Source organism: Melozone crissalis, unplaced genomic scaffold (genome assembly GCF_028551555.1).
Source record: "Melozone crissalis strain CALT ecotype California unplaced genomic scaffold, PUWL_Pcris_2 ptg000023l_1, whole genome shotgun sequence".
NCBI lineage: Eukaryota > Metazoa > Chordata > Aves > Passeriformes > Passerellidae > Melozone > Melozone crissalis.
The window spans coordinates 29,177,796-29,200,792 of record NW_026535801.1 but is presented as its reverse complement, the minus strand read 5'-3'; the positions used below and the strand labels follow the sequence as shown (position 1 = coordinate 29,200,792).

Below are 22,997 nucleotides of genomic sequence, written 5' to 3'. Positions count from 1 at the left end.
ATTGTTCTGCAGCCCAGAACAGCAGGGATGATACTCACAGGTGTTTGGATCATCATGGCTCTTTGATCTCTCATGGTTCTTACAATATCCAGAGGATAAACAGGCTGGTTGCACTCAATGAGACACATGGCTGTCTCCATCGTGATCAGAACCCCTGTCCGGCCAATCCCAGCACTGCAACAGCAACACAAACACAAAGGGGAAAATGAAATCAAGTGTCTGGAGTACTGCTCATGCTTAAAGACCTTCCTTCTCCTGGATTCTCAGGGCTGCCCATTGTGGCTCCCATACTGCTGGGGCAGGGACAGGACTGCTTGTGCCTGTGTCTGGAAGCAGCCTCAGTCCTGGCTGAACAGAGCAAAGCCCATCAGTGCCCACCAGAACTGCCCCTCCTGGGAGGAGAAGTGCCTGACCCAGCCACTCCCCTGAGCTGAACTGACAGAGATGTCTGGTAGGATCCTGTTACAAACCACACTGACATCTAGGGGATAACAAAACACCAGTGCGTGCTGGACACCTTGTGTCAGCTGGGCCATTGCTGAAATGATTTCTGCAATGTTGGGCCAATAAAGTCAGATTCATGTCCTTCAAGCAATGCATACCTTCCTATTTCCAAGTAAAACAACAATTACTATAAACCTCGGTAGGCTGACAATAAGGATTGTTTTCTTGTTATTAAAAGGAATACATGATAGCAATCCCTTTCAAGACAAGGAAGTACCATAACATACACATCTCAGAATGGAAAAATTATCAAGAGAGCTTACAGAAAAATATTTTTACTTAAAAATAAAACAAATCTAAAGACTCATCTACTTTGTTTTATGTACACATAGGCTTTTCCAGAAGTGGCAGGCCTTGAAGACTGAATATTTAGCCTTGAATTCAATGAACAGTTTCAAATCTTTCAATTAATGTTGCATTTTTGAAATGGACAACAAATGTTTCCCCATACTGGAATATAGGAACAAATACATATTTTGAAATGCCAGCATTATCCTAACTCATACAATAAATCAAATTATTTGGATCTAAAGTGATTAATATAAACATTTCAAACTTTGAAAGTCACTTGTTCTGATTTTAAAGAGTTACTTCAAAATAAGTCTGGCTAAACTACTATTTAAATCTTTGTCCAGGAGGTGGCATTAAAGCTACTCTAAATTTCAGTGATGTCATAAGAATTTTAAGACAAGCTGTACATGTGCTGGTTATATAAAATGATTCAGTAATATTTATACTTCTAGAATTTATATGCATAGAACTTAAATGCAGAATGCTTTATCAAATCCAGGCACAAACAAACAGTAACTGTAAAAGAACCTAATGACTCATTTTACAATTTCAAAAGATTCAGAGGGCAACCACGATGGAAAATGTGATCATTTCCCTATGACAAACATGAGGTAGGGGAGGACTCTTCAGCTTAAAAAATGCAAACACTGACTGACAGAGTAGAACACTGAGACAGGGCATGAAAATCATGAAGGGCATGGACAGGATGGGTGGTTCCTATCTCATCTAGAACAAGAATTAGAAACTGTTCAACAAAACTAGTAAGAGCTTGTAAAGATAAAAATAACCACATGACACAACATCAGAAACTAGTGGTTTATGCAGCTCAATATAACAAAAACCTTTCCAATTCCTTAAGGTATTGGTTGCTTTATAATCTCTATGGGTTTGGACCATTTTGTTTTTAAATTATTATTATTGTACAAAATAAAATAATTTTCTATTAGCTACTTGGATTCCTCACACTAAAGTTGGTGGCTTAGTCCTGAAAACAAATTTTGTTGCACTAATGCCCTGTCCCATTATACTGAAGAGATGTTAAAAATAGACTGCATGCACCATATGGAGCAACACCTGGGCTCCTTCTGCTTGACTCCCTGCTGGAATTTGGTTATACTTCCCAACAGCCACCAAGTTGGGCCAATTAAGTAAATTATGTTCAACTGTGATAATCCATCTCTTTTCTTCTGTGAAACATAAATTTTTCATAAAGCTTCAGTTGCACATTGAAATTATCAGTTTCGAGCTGAACTGGTGCCTCCTTGAGATGAATGAAACTGTTCCTACTCTCCAATGTTGTTTTTCCATTGTTCCTGCACTTTTTATAACATAGAGGGTGTATTTGGCTGCCCTTTTCACCATCTTTGCACAACCATACTAACCAGAAGTATATCAATAATGGAAGCTGAGAAGCAGTACCAGTTAAGACACTGGCATTCTGGTACTAGTTTCCCTAGTCAGTAAGATTCACCCTGACCTGCATAAAATGGAATTTGAGAGCAGAACTAATGAAATACAATTTCTGATACACAAGGTGTATTTTTCTTTTTCTTTCATCTCCTTCAATAAATGTCCAGTTTACTTGTAGTCTTCAAATTTGTTTTATCCCTTACACTTCTCAGCTTCTCTCTGAAAAGAACGATATATGCCTGGCTCAGTAACACTGACTCTTTGGGGAGTATTCAGAATTGAGAGGTCAAATATTCACAGAACTGCTCCTCAAGAATTGTGATAGCACATGTTCATTTGAAAACAATTGGTATTATTCTAGTTTGCCAATCAGGTATTTTAAAATGATTAAGGTCTTGAAATTCACTAAAGGAATGGAGAATGCTATAACAAAGTGTTGCACAAGGAAAAGAAAAATTACATTTCATGTGTATGTAAAGATCTAAACAACAGTTATTTTAACTCATGACAAAGGTAAACTGTTGAGAAAAATGTTTCATCTTAATGTAAGCATCAAAATACCACCTAGCCTAAGACTGCAGATTTGAGAGAAAATGTGTTTTAATTGATCTTTTAATAAACCACCCACATTTTCCACTATGGATTATTAACACAACTACTCTAGAGCTTTGTAGAACAGGAATCTATTCCTCATGGCTAGCAAGTATCTTTTGCCATTTCCCTGAATTATTATGTAGATTGTTACCACAAGCATTTAAATTGGAAAAAAACCCAAAACATCCCAGCAAAATGCCTGAACAGATCAACACATGTTGCTGTTCAAAATCTTGCTTATTGAAATGTGATTACCACATTAAATATTTGTTCTATTTCAAGGTTTGAGTTTTCCTGTCATCCCCAAAGCAGATACTATTAAATATTTATTTCAGGAACAAAGCAGAGAACAGCTATTTGATGATAAAAAGTTCCCTTTGATGATTTAATAAAATGGGAAAAAAATGTGATACCTGCAGTGAACAACAACAGGTTCTTCTCTGCCAGCCCTCTTCTTTCGCACGAGACACACGAAATCGAGGAAATCGCTGGAATCGTCAGGAACCCCATGGTCAGGCCATGCAATGTACTGGATTTGGGTCAGCTGGCGGCTTTCCTCTTTCTAATCAGAAACATGAAATTTCATCAAGGGTAATTCAAGTCCCATTTTTAGAAAGCACCAAAAACAATAATAAAAACATCAATAGTACATTTATAGCAACTTGTACCCATAATCAAAGTGGCTTCAGACAACTAGCAGTGCTTTGTGAGAGCTAACCATCAGTCATCCTGGATTTTACTATTACTTTTTTTTTTTCCTTAAAAGTAAAAAAGGAAATCCACAAATGCTTTCATCTTCAACAGGTGAAAAAAATTACAGAGCACGTAATAGAAAAGCAGTTAAAGGATGCCAGCAATCTAATTGAACACTAGATGTTTAAGAAGGTGGTCATACTCTTAGCAAACCAAATTTAACAGAACGAGATAGCATCTTACAAGATGAAATGACAGAAGTGGGGTAAGGAGGGGAGATCAGACATAAAAGCTTTCCTTCAGACCCTGTGTGAACAGCAGCAGTGTTTTGGCTTGATCTGAGCCTCCTACACCTACAAGGCACAATGACTTTGTTTTCCCCTCCATGCCGGCCCTTGCTGTGGTATCACAAATATAATCAATCGGCCTCTGGTTAGGGGAGGGGACAGCCCGGGCAACCAGAGTCGAATTTCAAAAGAAGAGGAGCTACTGCACTTTAAATAGCCTTTAGGCACTGAATCATTTACAGAGATTCCACGGCTGATAGCAGATGAGCAATTGTCTCAACAGGACACAGGGCAGGAATTTTAACTGCAAATTGACTAAAAGGCAGCTCTATAAAACTGGCTTCTCAACTGGCAACTCAAGCAGTGAGAAATAACTACGTGAACTAAATTCCAGATACTCATTTCCAAACATTTCTGACATTGAAATGCTGGCTGGGAAGGCTCTGAAAACTACATATGCCCTGAAAATCGTGCAGTGCATGTCCAAAAAGGTCCTTGTTTACATGTAGTTACCACTCCAGATTCATCTTTCAGCAGGATTTATCTTCCATCTTCTAGCACATACTGTTCAAGATGGAATTATTAAGAACTATTTGCCTCTACAAAGACTTTTCATCATCAGTGTGATGATGAAACACCTCTAATGTCTCACATGTTCTGAAAACATCAAGGGAATAACAAGTTTCTCAACTTCTTTTGTTACTCTTTTTCTTTGGCCCGGTTATGAAATACACCAATAAAAACTTTTAGGATAAATGACATATCCTTCATGTGATCCAATTAATATGATTATGAAAAATGAATCTCAGTGATATTTTCACTCATGAAAAGTTTGTTATCATTTTATGGACAGAATTCCTCCTAGGAAAGTACATGACAATTAGTTTTCTAGAGGGTTCTAGAAATAAACAGTCTCATTTATATGGATATACAGTCTCATTTATATGGATACGCCACCAAGTTGAAAAGAAAATCTATGCATGTTTTAGGTAGTATCCAAGGATTCTGCAGAATAATACATGAAAATATATTAAGATTTTACCTCCAGATTAGTCAATGTCATTTCTCGAAAGACATAAGCAGGATTTCCTTCTTCTGAATGGCAGGTAATCTGAAAATTCCCATATGATGAACTTCCCGATGGCTCTGGCCAGTACTGATGGCATTTAACCTAAGGTCAACACATTTTTAAAGATGCCTGTGTTTAAATTCAGAGTATAATTTCCATTTCCTCTAGTTTTTATACCTTTATTTGTTACAGTTATTTTGATCATTTTGTAAACACTATTTAATTACTTACCAAATAGACTTTGTTATCTAATTACTGTTTATAAAATAGGGTATCATAAAGATTTCCTGTTTCTCTTTCCAAGAGGACACATGCACCAGCTCTTGCATTAGTTTAACTGAAGATGGATGCCGCCTTTAACATCCATTGCAAAGTTTTAAAGACTTTGTCTATAAATATTCCATCTTAACACTTGACTGACAAAGATGCTGCTTTATAAATATTTCTGACCTTCAAAATCCTAATCTGATCTTCTCAAAGTACATTTATATGGGAAAAGAACAAACAAAAAAAAGGGAAATATGCAACAAAAAAGTTGCTAAGCTAATGCAGAAAATAAGGGGATGAGGATGGTGGACTTCAGGGACTCCCAATCAAGTCCTCAAATGTGAATGAAAACTTCAAACACTGTGATTTTCTGAAATATGGTTTGAATGCCTAATGACAGAGGTCATTTCAGCTCAAGTGTACTTTTGCATTTCCAACCCACCTGGCGAGTCTTTAAGAGCAGCCAGATTTGCAGACTTCCTGCTCCACTGAGACATCCCGGCATGCAGTGGGATAGTGATGTCAGAAGCCTCATGATCAGCTTTAGAGCAGGGAGTCTGCCTATGGGTATAAGACAGATAAGGCCTTTTATTTCATTATTAAGCAGCTCTCTAAAGAACTCCACAAATATCATTATTGAAGGGGTGGGGGAACCTCAGAGAACTGCTATTGCAAGTCTGTTCTTAGCAGATCTGCAAAGAAAACTCCAAGTAAAAGGGCACTTGTACTGAAATTCCCTCTAATCATGTTTATTTGGGAGCAGGCAGCATCATGCAAACATTGAGTCACTGAAAAATGGCTTAAAACCACTGCAACTTCCCTTCAATTATTTTAATTCTATATAGAGTCCTGACCTCACAGCAAGTATATGGTTGTTAAAAAGTCAGAATACATACAGACAGCTGAACTACAATTCAAGCTGGTCAGAACAACCACAACCCATTATAAATCCATCTTCAAAAGAAATCCTGATAAGGAGGAATTCCATTGCACTGAATTATAGCAGACAGTCATTTCTGTCCACACACTTAACCAGCCAGTGCTACTGTGAATGCTCCAGACTAAACCAAGTATCTCAGGAATTACACTGTGTAAGGCAAAACAATCCAGTGTGGTCAATCTCCAAAGGATAGAACTGCATGAAATCCAGAGTTATTAAGGAGAAACTACAGCTTAAACCAAAACCAAACAAGCCAAAAAAATTCACCTGAGGCCTTTTATAGCACCACACACAATTATTTTTACTAATTTTAACTCTTAATTACTCTGTTACTGGTATTCTGTTTTAACACATTTCATATACAAATTAAAGGGCAATGATTATTTCACATGATTAAACAAATCTTTATAACAGAACAATATTTTATGGGAAATTTTAGAGTTCAAGTTTTAGGAAAATCCTTGATAAGACACCCATCCAGGCATGGGATATTAACCCTACAAAACTGTATTAGGCTGCCTTAAAAATTAATCTCACTACATATCGAAGAAGTACTCTATGAAAACTGATGGAACTTCTTGGAGTTCCTTCATTTGAAGTTTGGAGAAAAAAAGTTCTATGAAGCTAAATTCTAGATGCTTTTTACTTTACAATAAGGAATCTAACAAAGCAGACTGAAAGTATTTGAGGAAACACATGAAGAGTTAAGTGTATTTCAGGACTGAACAAAGTTTAACTATTGGCTGCATTAAGAACTCCAGAAGGTTTAAAATCTCAGACTCATCATTGCAAAAGAAGTAGGAATGCACTGTTCTTATGAAAAACAGTTACAGAATGACAGAACAGGTCTGGTTGGAATGGATCTTTAAAGACCATCCAGTCCAGCCCCCTGCAGTGAGCAGGGAGCTCTCCAACTAGATTGAGTTACTCTGAGCTCCATCCAACACGACCTTCAGCCAGAGAGATGAACATTCACCACCTCTGGGCAACTTGTGCCAGTATTTCACCACTGACATTGTAAAAATTTCTTCCTTATATCTACTCTACCTACACTTTTCTAGTTTAATACTACTTCCTACTATCCCCTTGACATATTATATGCCATCACAATATATTCCTCTAATCTTTTAAAGGCTAATCACCAACAATTTGTTAGAAGATTATGGAAGTGGCATTTAAGGAAATGTTTTACTTACTCTGCCCCGTTCTACTTGAGTTGTTAACATCACAACCATGGAAGAGCCTTGCTCCCAAGTCATCTGCCAGAAATCAGGACAAGTGTTTGGTAATGGACCTTGGCAAGCAATGTACTGGTTTATTATTGTGGAAGAAGGGATTTCCATCTAAAAGAAGACAAAGTCATTATTTCAATTCCTACAGCAAATAAAAGTCAGGCATCAGACATTTACAGTTTAGCAACTAATTTTTTAAAAAGCACCCATGACGTTAATTCTATTTCTTACAGGCTAGCAAATATGAATTGGCACAGATAAAAATTCTTTAAGTGTTTCACATGCAAATTACTACAAAGATTCAAATACACTTTACACTTTACTGACAGTCACGTAGTTGCCATAATGAAGATTAATGGGTGAAAAAAGAAATTACAGAGCAGTTGGCAAATAATTCAGGTGCAACTATTTCTTGCTCTGTGGCTTTTTGACACTAGCTTTTAAAACACAGATCTCAGAATTTAATATCTGGAGTTTTTTTCATTAAAGTAAGCAGCTGTAATTTTTCTGTTACTAACAATGAAAAAAATAAGAAGCAAAAGAAATTGATGCCAAATTAAACTTTACTGTTGTTGAACACAACTGTCAGGAAAGTAATCAGAAAAGAAGAATTAATGGCTCTGGAGAGGGCCGGCTTCAGTTTGCATTTTTTCACATTAAATGCAGGGCTAGACTTTAAACATTTCTGAAAAGATGTGCCACCAAACATTAGGAAGGAAATATATCTACAGGAAATTTCAAATCACCTGACTAGAGGCTTAGTATTCCAGCCTGAACTAGATTAATGAAAAAAGATTTTTTAAATGAATTTTTTCACTGAAAAACTATAGAATTACTTAATATCAGAAGCACTTCTGAAAAATACTACTCACATTTATATAATTTGCATTGATGTAATCTTCATTACTTTTTAAAATAACCCGTGTAGCATCATCTGAAAAAAAAAATCAGGAAGATGTTACTAATTTAGTAAGCACAGTAAAATACTTTCAGAGCACATACAGACATAGCAATACTTACAAGGCGAAATGTCTCTGTATCTATTTTTGGAAATGTTTTGAGGTAATCTGGCACAAGACATTGTCATTCCAGGCTTTTTCCTATACAATTGCTAAAAGACAAAGCTGATGGTCAGAACATAATAAATGCAATAGTCTCATTATTATATTATTTGCCTAAAGAGAATTTGCTCTAAAAAGAGGTGCTTTTTAGAGCATAAACTATGGAGCAACAGTAGTTTCCACAAACATGAAAACACATTTAAAAATAAAGCACTATAAATTTAGTTATGCTCTGGGATCACTGAAAATGACCAAGATGTAGCCAAAACTTGGTTAAAGACAAAGTGAACATTAAATTTCAATCTTCCACTAGAACATTAATCCAGAGAAAAAGTAGTATTGTATAGTGGTAAGTGAACTCACTGATATAGACATCCCACTTGGTCATTTGGGACAAGCAGATTATGTTGTGTACAGGCATCAACCTACATTGCACTTCTTTCAGTTATAATTTCTGTTTTTTTCCCCAGATGTCCTTTTGTATTCCAATAACTTTAGAGCAAATCCTGGTTACCTTGCACTTTTCCTGCACAAAATTGCCTTTGAGAGGTTCCTGCCCTTTCATGCCTTAGTCATGCATTGCCACAACCCTTGTGCTACAAAAAACATCAGTGAAATGATCCAGGTTTGAAAAAAGCAGTTTAAAAAACTTTTACACATTGAACCTGCTAGGGAGAATAAAACTTGCATTAAAGCAGAATTTTAAATAACTTAGAAAAAAAATCTGCTCTTTCTAAATATAAAAGGAAATTTTACCAAAGTTCTTAAAGAATAGTATATAAAATGTATTTCATAGATATTTGTTGCAAAATACAATGCTAGGTCTCCATTTGGTGAGGAATTCACAGAATTTGCCCTGCTGTGTTTTACAAACCTACACTTTCCTGCTTTAAGCCACTTGATCTCATGCATTTAAGAGGCATATCACCAAGTCAGTGCTGAAGAATGCCCATGGCTATCAGCAGCTTAATGCCCCACAGAAAATGCACTACTGTTCTGAAATATATCAGTAAAAATCAACCATTTATAAAAAACACAGTTACATCAGCCTTTAACATTAGGGCAGTATTTTCCATTGGTTATTTTACCTTCCCTCACCAAGAATGCCTATAAAATGTCAACAGCTTAGTGTCATTCAGTTTCTGCAGCAACTTAGGTATGGAATGAAGGCCTGAGTACAGAACACATATTTTGGTAGAGATTCTTCAGCCTTCATCTTTATGAAAGTATTTTATTAGCATGTCCCTGATAACCACAAGAAGTGTAAGTAATCAATAGCACTATTTATAAAACTAAACCCCAGGATTAGATATTCTTAATTTGCACATACAATACAGGATTGATTTTTTTCCCTTGGTTATTTTTCTTTTGAGAGTGTAAGGCAATTGTTTTCCCAAAGAATGCTGACTGTACTGAAATTTAACTGAAATCTGCTTCATTTAAAAATAATTGCTGTCCCAAAAGAGGTGGAACTTGCCCCTGGCTCCAGGCAATCCAGTACTCACATCAAACTGAGCCAGGACAGTTCCAGTGATGAGCCCCTCTGCTAACTGAATCATGGACTCCCTCAGAGCATTATCATCTTGATGGACACCATCAAGGGGAGATTTCTCAGGGATGTACTGAAAATCAGGCTCACTCTCCAGCTTCTCTTCCACAACATCGTAGACAGCTACAACAAGAAAAGGTATGAATGCTCTGAAGATGCTGTTTCATTAAAGTTAGCTATAAGTTATTTATTTAAAATAGCAAAAGCACACATTTCTCCTGTAGAAAAATCCACAGTTATTAGCACATTGATTTTAGTCCCCATCAGCAAGGACAGGGAGCCTTTACTGATCATTATAATCCATGACAAAACTATTTTTTTTCTTAGGTGTAATAGAAATTTTAAGTGAAAGCCCATCACTGACAGCTAAAATTTTGATCAAAACTCACATTATACCCTGCCTTGTCTGATATAACTCTCAAATCTCAGATTCTCACACCATGCCTCTGATATCATTATAGCTGCATTTATATTTTACTTACAATTCACTCACAACTCATTTTAGGCTTCAGTAATTAGGGCAAGATGTGCAGACCACCTGAGAAAATTGCATTTGATACATGGCATTATAAAGCTATCAATGCTCTATCTTCTTGCCTATAAGCTCAGAAATTATATGCATCCTCTGCTACACATAATAGACATATGCTGTTCAAAAGCCTGTTTTTAAATTATTTTACATCACTACAAAGAAGGAAACTGGCAACTCCTCACTTCTACAACTCACATGTTTTTATCCAGAATACAAAGGTAATTAACATATGCAAGGGGAAAGACTGTTTTAGAAAATGTGCAAACAAAGCTGATAATTTTGTCTGAAAAGAAAGTAAGCACACAAAAGCTGCAAGAGAACTTATACACAGAATGACAGCACATGTAAGTGGGGAGTGCAAGTTAGTGAAAAAGGAAAAAATTTATGAGGTGAATGAGGTACTCTGCAAAAGTAATTTCAATTATTCCAATTAAACGTCAATATTTTTCACTCTGCTTTTTCCTCTCCAACTCCACTGTAGTTAGGAGGTGCAGCAGAATTAAATCCAGTGCCCATCTGCTGGCTATGATCCAACAGTGTATTTTGTGAATACACTACATAAGCTTTTACTTAGACTGCATTTTAGCACTTCTACTAAGACTCCTCAGTAGAAATGTTACCAGTGGTTTTGGATTGATTTAAAAATATATGGAAGGATTTTGTATGTATTGACTTCCAATGTTACCCAAACACTGAGTATTTGGTAAGGGGTTTTTTGTTTGTGTTTGGTCTAAATTTTCCTTAAGAGAACAATAATAACCTTATGAAATATATTCAATATCCATATAGCTTTCTGGACATTTTTATCAATGAGAGTGAGAACAAAATTTAAATTAGCTCACTGTTAGAAATATTTTATGCCTGACATTATTATTTTGCAACACTTAGTTATACACAGCTCCTTAGATTACGGGATCAATATACTCTGTTGTGACAATTCCTTTTCAGGGAAGGGAGTTATTTCTTACAGGTTACACATCCCATGCCAGGACACAAAATGGAGGTTAGAAACTGAGAGCAGGGTGTGGATTTTTATTTTTAATTATGATGCTCAAGCCACTCACCATTGGGTCGAACTAGGAGCACCAGTTCCCCTGAGTGTCTCTCACAGCTGGCTTTAATAAACATCACAACTTGGTCGTGGGTATGCTCTGCTATGTCCCTGCCATTAATCAGGACAACCTGGTCCCCTTCATTCAAACGAGGGACACACAGATCAGCCTGCAAGGTTGAGGGAAAAAAACAAAACCATCTGTAACACCAGTCATTACCAATGTTTTACCTTAAAATAACAACTTAAAGTAACTATACTTGGGCTCTCCAATCCTTACAGCCCTGTTGCTATGGCTGCTGCACTGTATTTAAATGATAAATCCAAGAGTTACACAATCCACTGGCAGTGCCATTCCCGTTTGCAGCTGGGAGGTGACTGGCACTGTAATGTGTCTTTCAGCAGCTGTTACTCTACCCCTCAGCTGATGCAGAAAGCTCCTCTGTTTGAATCACCCTTTGTACAGGCAATTAAAAAGCAGGATGTTTTTATCTTTGCAGGGAGGGGAGAAACACGGCAAAACCGTGTCCAAATCAATTTCACAGGCTTAAATGCTTCAGGTCTGAAATACTGCAATGGTAATGGCAAAAAACAATGCACAACTCCCAGTAATCCCAGGGAGAGGAATCAGGTGATAAAAATTTTTATTATAACCACAGTCTAAACATCATTGCAGAAAAGAAAGAGCACAAGCCATCATCAACTATCTTCTCCCTACAGAGTGAATGTTTAAAGCCAAAACTATTCATGTTATTAAATATTTCAGGGATAATAATTAACAAGATACATGAAGAATTATTTCAGCAAACATTTCAATACTTTCAAAGAGTAAAAAAAAAAACCAAAAAAACAAGGCAAATAAATGGTTAACTCCACTCTAACACCTATTGACAGAGCTGGCTCCAGTCAGCTGAATACCAGGTCAGGATTTCTGGCAATAAATTGACAAATATTGTGCCTAGTTTGAAGACACTCTTATAGTCACTAAACATGAGTAACAAACACAATCAGACCTGATGAATGATTCATAATGTCTGGTTTTAATCTACATGTTGGCTTTACTCAGCTACATCTGTCACTGAAGTAAGACATTTGCTATTTTAGTTATTTTTAACACTCTTTCAATATGTAATTTATGTGAAATTACTGAATGTCTATATCTAAAAAAAGCAATAAAGTAAAAGTATTTTTAGGATGGAACAGCTCAAGTACCAGTACATACTGAGCATCTGTAATGCCTTGTAATTTTCAGAAATTAAACTTTGTTTCAGCAGGAAAAAAATACTTTTAAAGATTGACATATTTAAAGATTTGACATACTTTTAAAGATTTAACATATTTTAAAAATATGTTATACAGCCCCACCAAATTTTTACTGCATGTAATTTGCTTTGTTCTGGTAACTTTATAGCAAAACCTAATTTTCATAGTCAGCTAGAAAACAATTTATAATTTTCAGTACACCCTTCAAGATACATAGATATTGCTACTAAGTCTGCTTTTTTGATAACTTACAGGTGTTCCTGGAGCTACCCTGGACACTATTACCGGCATCTTCTGATCATATCCGCCCTTTAAAAACAAATTAAATTAATGAGAAATCCCAAATGTCAGAAAAGAACCTTAATAAACATAAAAGGAATAGATGTACTGTTACCTTTACATTGAAGCCAAACCTTCCATTTTCATCTGGTTTCATTCTGATCATAACAAGATTGTCATGGGGGACACCACCATTGGGCTATTGGACAAAAGTGATATTATATTAGTATAGATTTTGTTCACAGTTAGATTTTGAGGATATTGTATTTAATAATTCTGCAGTTTCCTTATCAAATAACTGCTCCTGGACACTTGAGAAAATATCAAGCAAGAACACAAACATCTTGGGTTTGCATAAAAGGGAAAAATTACACATTTAAGAGTCTTGGACATAACTAATTTAAAGGCCTGTTCTGTCAAAGTAAGCTCAAAGTAAGAAAGAATATTAGAAAAGATTAACTGGCTTCATAACTCTAATAAAAATAGCTTACTAAATGGAAATTTCTTAAATTAATTTTAATTACAATCACAGTGAAAAGCTGCAATAAGGATGCATTACAATGAAAAGGAAGATAATTGAAGATGTCCTTTTGTTTCTCTTAACTGTAATATGCCAGTAGTAAGCAAGGAAATCCTGGTTCCCTATCCCTTGCTCCATTTTCAGTCTAGTGGATTCTGTGGTGTGACATATGCTCTGCACTGATTCACCTCTGAAAATTTTAGCTGCTTTCTTCTTGGTTTTATTGGGATGACAACAACACTAAAGGAGATGCCAATAAACTCAGGAATATTAGCTACCTCTTTAATCTGAAAAAAACCAACTTAGTGCCATTGAAGCGATTTTTAGCTGGTTCCCATCTATATTTATTTCACAGACTGAACATTCTGTGAATTAGCTAGCATTTCCATAGTTCCTAGAGTGAGAATGCAAAGTAAAAAAAGAAATGTTTTTCAAGAAAGTTTTCAATGTTACTAGTTACAGCAAAGCAGAAGACTCATACTCAGAAAAATAAACAAAGAACTTAGAAAAGCAAGTATTTTTATATGTTAGTAAGTTCAGAACCTGGAGTTTCACTAGGCTAAAGAAGTCTGCACAATCTGGCTCATTAGAAGTTAACTCAGCTGCAGGTGTCTTCTGTTCTTGGTTAAAACAAAACAAAATTCACCAAATGTATTCATAGTAATGAAAAAGTGAAACATTTGGGAAAGTAATGGCACAAGAGATATTAATGAAAAAGAAGGGTCTTAGGAAGCCTGATCATATGCCAATCACTTCAGCCTATGCTCACTGGTGTGGGAGATCAGACAGAATGAACATCTACCAAGTGCTCACCTGCAGCATTTGGCAGCTTTTGTGCCCCTGCATTTCCCAGACAGAAAGGAAATGCTAATTTCCTGCTTTAAGATGCTATTTTGAGCAGAAGTTTATAATGCAAGTATGCAGAGAGGACTGTATATGCCATCCTTAATGTGTCTGACTGAAGGGATTTTGACCACACCTGTTTTCAAGTACTTTCAAGTACTTCTGACATTCTCAGACTGGACACTTAGGGATTGCAGATGGAGTAAAAAGTTGTCATTCTCATATGTGTCCTACTACCTTTCAACACAGACCCTCCATACATGCAACAAAGAAAATTCAACAGTTTTATGAAGTCAAAATGGTGAGGGGTGCTCTCTAAAATATCTGAGATGGAAGAGCAGAAGACTAGCAGCACAGGAACCTGGATTCTGGTCAGAAAAAGCAATTTTGAAACAAAGTACCATTCCAAAAATTTCAGTCATGCTATGTTCCTTCTTCTGCAATCCCCAAAATAAAAAGTCATCAGCAGACCAAATTAGATGTTCAATTACAACAGTGAGCTGCCTTCAGCGAGCCTGCATAAATGTGTCCCACTGCAGCACAGCAAACAATCACACTGACAATGCTCAGAGAAAAAACCAGCTCATTCACACAGCTGTGTTGGTTTTGCAGAACTAAAAGGAGTTAAAAAAACAAGTGAAAGTTATTTTTGTCAATTTGGTAAAGATAACTGAATACAGGGCAGAAAAACTTGATGACTAAAGTAGTGCTATCTTTCAAAACAGAACAGTACTTTAATGTGACTCAGGTAAGCACTGCCTGAAGACAAAGCTGTTACAAATTCTGTTTCATTATTTAATTATAACAAAAAAAAATTTACAACATTCCCAAAACACTCAAAAACTTAAAACTTTCACTTTTTAGTCTTTTATTAGAACCCCAGCTATGAAATGAAACAGGGGCTTTATGGAAATCTTAACTTTGTTGTAAGGCCTGAGAGATCAGAACTCCAGAGGTTTACAGTTCAGGATGCAAAAAAACCAAACTAAGGCATTTCTAAACATCAGCTTGGGGAGGTGACTCATAATTTTGAATGCCTGAGGCTGACAAAACTGTCTACACAGTATGGATGTTTCCCCATCCTCCAACACATTTCTTGTTCTATTTACTGTTCACATTGGTATAACATCTAGAACCAACGGAAAACTTCTGGAAGGACAAAAACCACAAAAATGACCAGGGAGATCTCTCCTCAGTCAGACAATCAACTGACTATCTTACTCATCTCACACATGCTTGATTATGGAAAAAGAACTGGTGATATTTTTGTATTTGCTATCACAGGCCTCTAGATACTCTCTTTCTTGGAAATTCTGATGAGAAATGCAACCACAGACTCAAGAAGCTTCTCCTGATAAAACTACTTTAGAAGCTGGTAGGCATTTTCAGGTTTAGCTTTTTAGCTAAAGCTAGATTAAACACCTGCAATGTCTTTAAAATTTTTGGCAAATGACTTCTCAAAGAAGAGGTTAGGCAGAAATTTCTGCATGTGCTGAAAAGCTAATGCTCAAAAGGTCTGCAAAACCATCCCAATGTAGTGATTTGTTATCAATTGACAAAGCACTACTCCAGCAGCTAGAGTCAAACCAGCAGGAGCCAGTGAAGGGACAGTAGTGCTGCAAGGTGATGCACAAACACAGCAGCTCTGAAATGCCTCAGAACCAAGCCCATGTACAATAGGACCATCACTCTGATAAAAAGCAGAATGGTTCAACTGGATCAAAAAACTTACGGTGGATTTTTCAGGTGATGCAGGAACATCAAAAGTTTCATTAATATGGTTATCCAGTTCTTGCTGTGAGTGTGAATGATGAATTTGGTTCCAACTGTTCTTTTTAAATTGTTTGGGTGGTAACGCTGGAGGCTGCCCATCCATAGGAGTCTCTTGAGATCTAAAAACCAAAATAGAAATATGAAGTGGAACAATCATGAGATATTGACAGTTCTTTCAGGGCTGCAAATAAACTGAAAACTCTAGAAGAAACTCAAAAGTTTGAGAGATGGTTATCTGTAGGTATTTTTAGAACCTCAAAATGTAGTGCAGTAGAATATATTGGCAGCTTATGTTTGCACCTGTTGCAGCATTTTTCTCGACAAGTAACTGTACACAGAACCAGCAAGTTCATCTTTTACCTATAACCTTCTTAAAAATGGTTTTACATGCTTTAACCCATTACTTCTGACCTGCAAGCACTCCATTGTAGATTAATACAAATGTTCTCTGTGTTTTTGTATATTATGGTGAATTTCCTTTTGTTAGTCCTCTTGGAAAAAAAGCTAAACTCTGTAATTCGTATTACATAAACACATGATTCATCTTTCATTATAGGGATTTATATTTAAGAATTAAAAAGAACATTTGGAAAGGCTCAGAAGGGCAGCAAGCTCACAGTTCCCAGTTACTTGGTTTGAATGCCAGTTTCTAAATACCAGCAGGATATGTCTCCTCCACAAGCACCCCATGAAAAGGTGCTATTAAGTCATTTAACGATTTCAGACAACAGCCCACTGATACCGGATCCACAAACCATCAAGAATGAACTTACAGGTTAGAGCTGAATCTAAAGAGAATGCTACCACCAAAAATAGGGTGTCTGTTCTTTCACCCACATCCCTGGCTGCTTCCTTGAAGAACTGGTCCTCCTCCCTTGGCTAAGGCAGCTTATGCCAAGCAACCAAAGCCACTTTTTGGACAAGCCTGGGTCCTCCAGTTTATCTCAGGGCTGGCCACATGCAGGGAGGAAGGACACTCCCAGAGGCAAAAGGAAGACACTGCTCCTTTCATTATCAGCAAGCTGTAGTGGTAACTCATCACAAAACTCCTTCCAAAAGACACAAACATGAGCAGCCCTGCTGTATTTAGTAGTCTTGCCTCAGTGAACTGTTAGCAGGGCAAGACTCTCAGTATGAGACTGCACAAGGTTTCATGTTGCTGCAAATCTGAAAACCTAAGGCACACATCAAACTTGACACCATAAAATTTGTCTCTATGCAATTCAAGAAAGTCAGATCCCAGACACATGTTCAAAAATAAAAATCTCAGCAAAACGGAATATACGGATAAAAATAAAAAAGAACCTTTTTCAAAAAGCATGAAAACTGGGAAGTAGAACACTTCATTTGGAAATGCCAAACATTTTCTGCTTCAGTTTAAAAAAATTACTCAATAGTCTCAGAAAACAAAACTGGTAACATTTTTGTCAGTGTATGAAAGAAAACAGCACATTCTAAAAGATCCCAACAATATTTTTCTCTATTTTTCTGCTTTATTTCAACTTTCAGAAAATATTTTTTTCATGAAGTGTTACAAGAAAAAAAAAAGCACTAATTATTCAGTCTGATGTCTGAAGAACCTTATGTTCAAAACACAGTTGGGAAGAAAAATAGTATTTCTTAACACTTTTTAGTGCAAGTAACAGAAAAAAGAGCACATTTCATTTTTCAAGATAAGCAGCTTTTCTAAATTCATTTTTGTGGAGAGAAAAATATGATGATTGTCAACATTTGCAAAACAAATCTGCAAGGCAGCTATAAACTATTTAGACATCGACTTACAAAGGTCACCCAGAGATTTTTAGCTGCCTATGCACTCATTCATTCAAGTTTGGCCAGCACAGATTACTCAGTCTTTTAAGTTATGTATTTTCCTGAAAACAATTACTCCTGAGAGTTTCAAACCAAAGAAAAAAGGAACAGAAAACATGAATAGAAACACAAAAGAAGTTATTCTGATAAAAGCAGAAGATGGATCTGATGTTTGACTAGATGTCTGTACATACATGTCAACAAACACAAGTAAATTCCTACCGAACACACAAACTTAAAGAAAGGATTTGAAAAGTTACTTAAATGAGCATTTTACAAGCAGCAATGCAAGTTCTGTAATATATTAGCATAATGAACTGTGAGAACTAACAATCAAGCCTCGGGCATAAACTTCAGTGCTTTATATTTGCCCAGTCAGCTTTGAATTTCCTTATGAATGCTCAGACAATGGCAGTGAAAGCAGCCTATTTTGCAGGCAAAGCAGCTCTCTGTTACTGAATTCAGCAATTTACATAATAATAAAATAACATACAAACCCTGGCACTGGCAAGGTTTGGGTATTTTTGTTACAGATATCCGGTCTGATCTTTTTAATATATTTAGCAAAAGTTCCATACACACCCCCATAAATTTATTAAACTAAACACTTACCACGTGCTTTTGGAATTTGAGATTATAATTAGCTAAGGGAACTACAAGCATTATCTCTCCATTTAGTGTTGAACAGGATGTGCAGATAGAGAAAAGATGTGCAGTTAAAGGTGATATTAGCTAAACTATAATATCCTTCTGAACTGCATGGAAACTCTTAATTTCTTTTGCTATGTTGATTCCAAACTCAAAAAGATCACCAAACCTACTGCCAGTCAGGTTAGCCCCTCTTTTGCACACATATAAATTTGATCAATAAATAAGAGTTTCTGACAAATTAGCACATGGACTACTCAAATCTTTTCCACCAGAAAGGTCAAATTGATTTAGAAATAGCTTTTTGGACTGTAGAACAGTATAGTTTAAAATTATATAGCTACTATGAACTTCATGTCAACTATTTTCCTTCATAAATGGCAAATCTTGAATCAATAACATCAGCTTAAACCTTCAAAAGACCTTAATGGAATTCATATATTTTTGAAAGTCAAAGTCCCCATTCTTGAAAGTATCTTATACTAGAGATCTATACCGGGATATTAAATTTTAGTTTTAAGCTTCTAACAAGAGGAAAAAAAAAAACCCGAAATGGAACCTCTAACACTTAGTGCTTGGGCATAAAAAGTGCAAAAACACGAAAAAGAAGCCATAGTTGTAGAAAACCACTTCCTCTCTTTCTAAGACTCATTTCTATGGTGACTTACTCAAGAAATAAGTACTAAATAAACAAATCCTAAACACTCAGGAAGATCTTGTACAACTTCAAGTAAAGGTATATAAATAAAAGAGAGATTTAACAATTGTGCTTTCTTCACTGTATCCTTGTGTCATTCAGTAAGGGTTTCTCTTAACTGACTTCAGATGGAAGTCTTACAACAGAAGGAACCTGACCCTGTGTGGCCTTTGGACAACAAAACTCGAATATGAGAAAAGATTCTCATCTGTTCCAGTTCTGAGAGTCCTTTGGCATGTGAATATGTTAAAATTCCAGCAAAAAATGGAGAATTTACACGCCTAAGTCAAATTAATATTACGTAACCCCGAAAGTTAAGTAACTAGCTGAGTCAAATTGTAAATATTGTAGTCTATTGTAAAAAGCATCATGTGCTATATTAGAAAACTTTTATAATTTTGTATTCTATTTCCCTCCTAAAAATTAGAGTTGTTAAAACTGAAAGCATAGTCAGTCTAAGCAAGGTTTTAAAACTGTGTCTAAATAGTTTTCCAGAGTAATTTTTCCTGAGACATACCATTTGTTTATAAACATGTAATTAGCTATGTGCTGCTTTAGAGTTCTCAACTGAAACCATTTGTATGCTTTCTCTGCTAATAGAGATTATGATACAGAACTATGAGGGCATATCTGGCATTACATTATCAGCTATACTAACAGGGTACAGTGCAGCAATAAAATGGTATATATTGAAATATTTTTCCTTATTAATCTGTATTCTGAACACAATTTATTGAGTATTTCAGTATCTTTGAATAACTCAGTGGGGATTTTTGCTTGTCTTCCTTCTGGACCCAGTATGGAATAATAGTTTTTATTTCACCTATTGCATCCAATGGTAAGCAAGCTTACACTATAAAGAATATTCAGCATTATTAAAAACAAAAAAAAAATAGCCTGACTAAAAAGCTTATTTTTTAAGCCTAAGTGTCAGTTTAAAAAAATAAAAAATTAACTCTGTAACAATACTAGCAACGTCCAAATGCCTGGGTGCCAAAAAGGTACGTAGTTTGTAAATCCCACTTCTGTGCCTTGACAAAAAAGCAACATTTGCAGACTTGTGGGAATTAAAACTTTCCCTCAATTCCATCAAAAACCCAACTTTTGGTTCCACATCCAGACACTGATGGTCACATTACAGAAAACCCACAGCTTCAGTCGGTAGGGATGGTATTGTAATCCTGAATCTGGAACATGTCAGACACAGGTGTTCAGCTGTGTATATGTAGCTCTTTCTCACAGTAAGACCTACACTAATACCTCTAAATAACAACCACTTTTTATTAGATTGCCTGCCTCTCCCTGACCCCACATTCAGCAATAAATTCTTCAAGGCCAAGATCTCAGATTCCCTTTAGCAGCCCTGCATGCCACAGTGGCGTGGTAAGAGCAGAACTTACGGGGATGATTCCAGTATGATGCTGTTGGCCTGGGTGGAGGATGGAGATCTGTGATTTACAAACACTTCACTGGGGGAGGTGTGAACCACATGATCCACTAAATGTCCCACTGATGAGGGTCGTAACCGGGCTCCTTCTTGAGTGAAGGCAGAGTTTCGACTAAGAGGGAAAGCAGAGCAGTGCAATGTGAAATAACAACAATTTTATTGTTAATCTACATTTCTGATAACACCCACTAAAATGGGATGCTAAAAAAATTATTTTCTCTCAGTGCAAGCACATGTTCGTACACATATTTTTACTAAAATTTCAAAAATCACTGAAAAAATTATGTTGCCAGATCAACATGTATTTCATTTTTTTAAGTGTTCAAAAATTACTTTAATAAACACTAAGGGCTATTGAAATAATTTATTTACTTTTAATTAAAGAAGCCTGAAACCATTATGCTCCAATGAACAAGCCAGCAGCCCAGTCAACAAGAAGAAAAATAGATTCCTAAGAAGACAAATCCTGACTCTGCTCATGGCAGAACTTAACCTGAATTTATTAAGATGAACAATTTATCCCCTGAATCTTCCCCTAGAAGAATCACAAGCTTTGCACTGAGAGTTTTATAATTTCTGGAATCCAGTATTTTCCTATTTGAAAACTAGCATGACAATATTAAAATTCTTTTAAACATGTATGAATTAAGTATATTATGTTTTAAGCATCATTATTACACAATTTTAAAGTAATTTTTAAGTAATTAAGTAATTTTTAAGTAATAAAGTAATTAAGTAATTTTTAAATGCTACAGGTATTTACAACATTGATCTTGTGAATAATACGCTGTAGAATCTTAAAATCGTGTCATTTATGTAATACAAAATTGAATAATACTGATTCTTAAGCAAGTTTCAGCACACTGAAAAAATTGGTCACCCTCCAAAAGAAATCAGGGATGTTTTTTCACTCACTTAAAACAGAAGGCTCTATCATATGAAGAGTGAATATTGAATGCAAAGGCAGAAAAATTGAGAGGAATAAACCTGCAAGGATTTCCAATAAAGTAATTCTCCCCAATGTTTAAAAAAGTGGTATTAAGTGAAATAAATTATGTTTAAAATATCCCATAGATTTTATTATCAGAGTCTTTTTTACACCAAATTAATAACTTAGTGTTAACTGAGCTTGAGAAAACTCAAACTCTCAAATTCAGGGTAGTGTGACACATCCTACACTTTTTATAGGTCAAGTGAGAAAAGTGAGAAGCACCTAAAACTCATCCCTAAAAAAATTTTTTTTAATGTGAAGCCAAGTGTTACAGAGAATCATTTGGCACATATTTTTGGAAGTTATTTGTCTACATAACACACAAATCCCTTTATCACACAAGTAGGTCACTCCCATTAGAGGTAGAGAGTCACTTGCAGGGAGAGAAGATTTGATGCTACTCACTGATTTGGGGTTCCAGGTGGGGACCGTGACGGGAGGCTCTGTGTTTCCAGCCTATCATCAGACAGCGAGTTCCTGCTCACTACTTCCCAATCCATCCCACTCAGGACCTTCCGTGCCAAGGGTTTGCTGGGGGATCTAGAAGAACAAAGTCAAATGACTGACCAAAAATTGTATGATGTAAGAACAAAATTATATAAAACTCACCACAATGAAACTGATGTTCTATCACAGGAAACCAAATGATATGTAAGAAAGGAAGCATAATAATGCACAGCTGTATTTACATGGGCAGTTCTGTATTTTCTCCATCTACTGTACTTTATTTAATGTACTTTGAAAAAAAATGCCATTGAAATACTAATAAACTAGTGTTGGCTATGAGTGAGACAGGCAAACTCACTAGACTTTTAATGCCTCAAAGACAATCTGACTCAAACAGCATAATCACTGAGAGATCTGAACTTCATAAATGTAGAAGAAAACCAAACAAAAAAACAAGTTAAAAAATTCCCTCTAAGTAACACAACTGTTTAGCCACCTCAGGAAAAATAAAGCAGCAAAAACATCAGGCCAAAATACTCCCAAAGACTTTCAAGAATTGAAAGTGAAGTAATCAACAACATGGCAACAGAGTTACAAAGTTTTGTTCAGACATCAGGGATTTCCATCAAAACCACAGGCTTTCTCCCAGAATATGCTTTGTCACTTGCCAGGCAGATGCAATAATATTATTTAACTATTTAAACTTCTTTGTGGGTAACAGAACTTCATCTGGTTTTGTGCCAGTAATGTCCTTCAGATTCAAGGTCATTCTCAGCAGTGCTTTTATACAAAAGGAA

The 22,997-nt window shown here is 35.9% G+C and overlaps 1 protein-coding gene across 2 annotated transcripts in view; it reads right to left on the bottom strand.

Annotated features, from left to right (window-relative positions):
• The window catches only part of PTPN4 (protein tyrosine phosphatase non-receptor type 4), a 109,555-nt gene that overhangs the window by 9,003 nt on the left and 77,555 nt on the right, over positions 1-22,997 (bottom strand). Inside the window, exons 14-26 of one of the 2 annotated variants that reach the window (XM_054277560.1) lie at positions 22,159-22,293; positions 20,716-20,874; positions 16,118-16,277; positions 13,138-13,221; positions 12,996-13,052; positions 11,494-11,650; positions 9,854-10,020; positions 8,308-8,398; positions 8,160-8,221; positions 7,252-7,398; positions 4,822-4,950; positions 3,213-3,361; positions 39-174 (exon numbers count right to left, since the gene is read on the bottom strand). In XM_054277560.1, the coding sequence (XP_054133535.1) occupies positions 39-174; positions 3,213-3,361; positions 4,822-4,950; positions 7,252-7,398; positions 8,160-8,221; positions 8,308-8,398; positions 9,854-10,020; positions 11,494-11,650; positions 12,996-13,052; positions 13,138-13,221; positions 16,118-16,277; positions 20,716-20,874; positions 22,159-22,293 (1,633 nt within the window). Of the gene's footprint in view, positions 1-38; positions 175-3,212; positions 3,362-4,821; positions 4,951-5,586; positions 5,677-7,251; positions 7,399-8,159; positions 8,222-8,307; positions 8,399-9,853; positions 10,021-11,493; positions 11,651-12,995; positions 13,053-13,137; positions 13,222-16,117; positions 16,278-20,715; positions 20,875-22,158; positions 22,294-22,997 lie in introns of those variants that run through there. The other variant, XM_054277559.1, reaches the window with a different exon arrangement.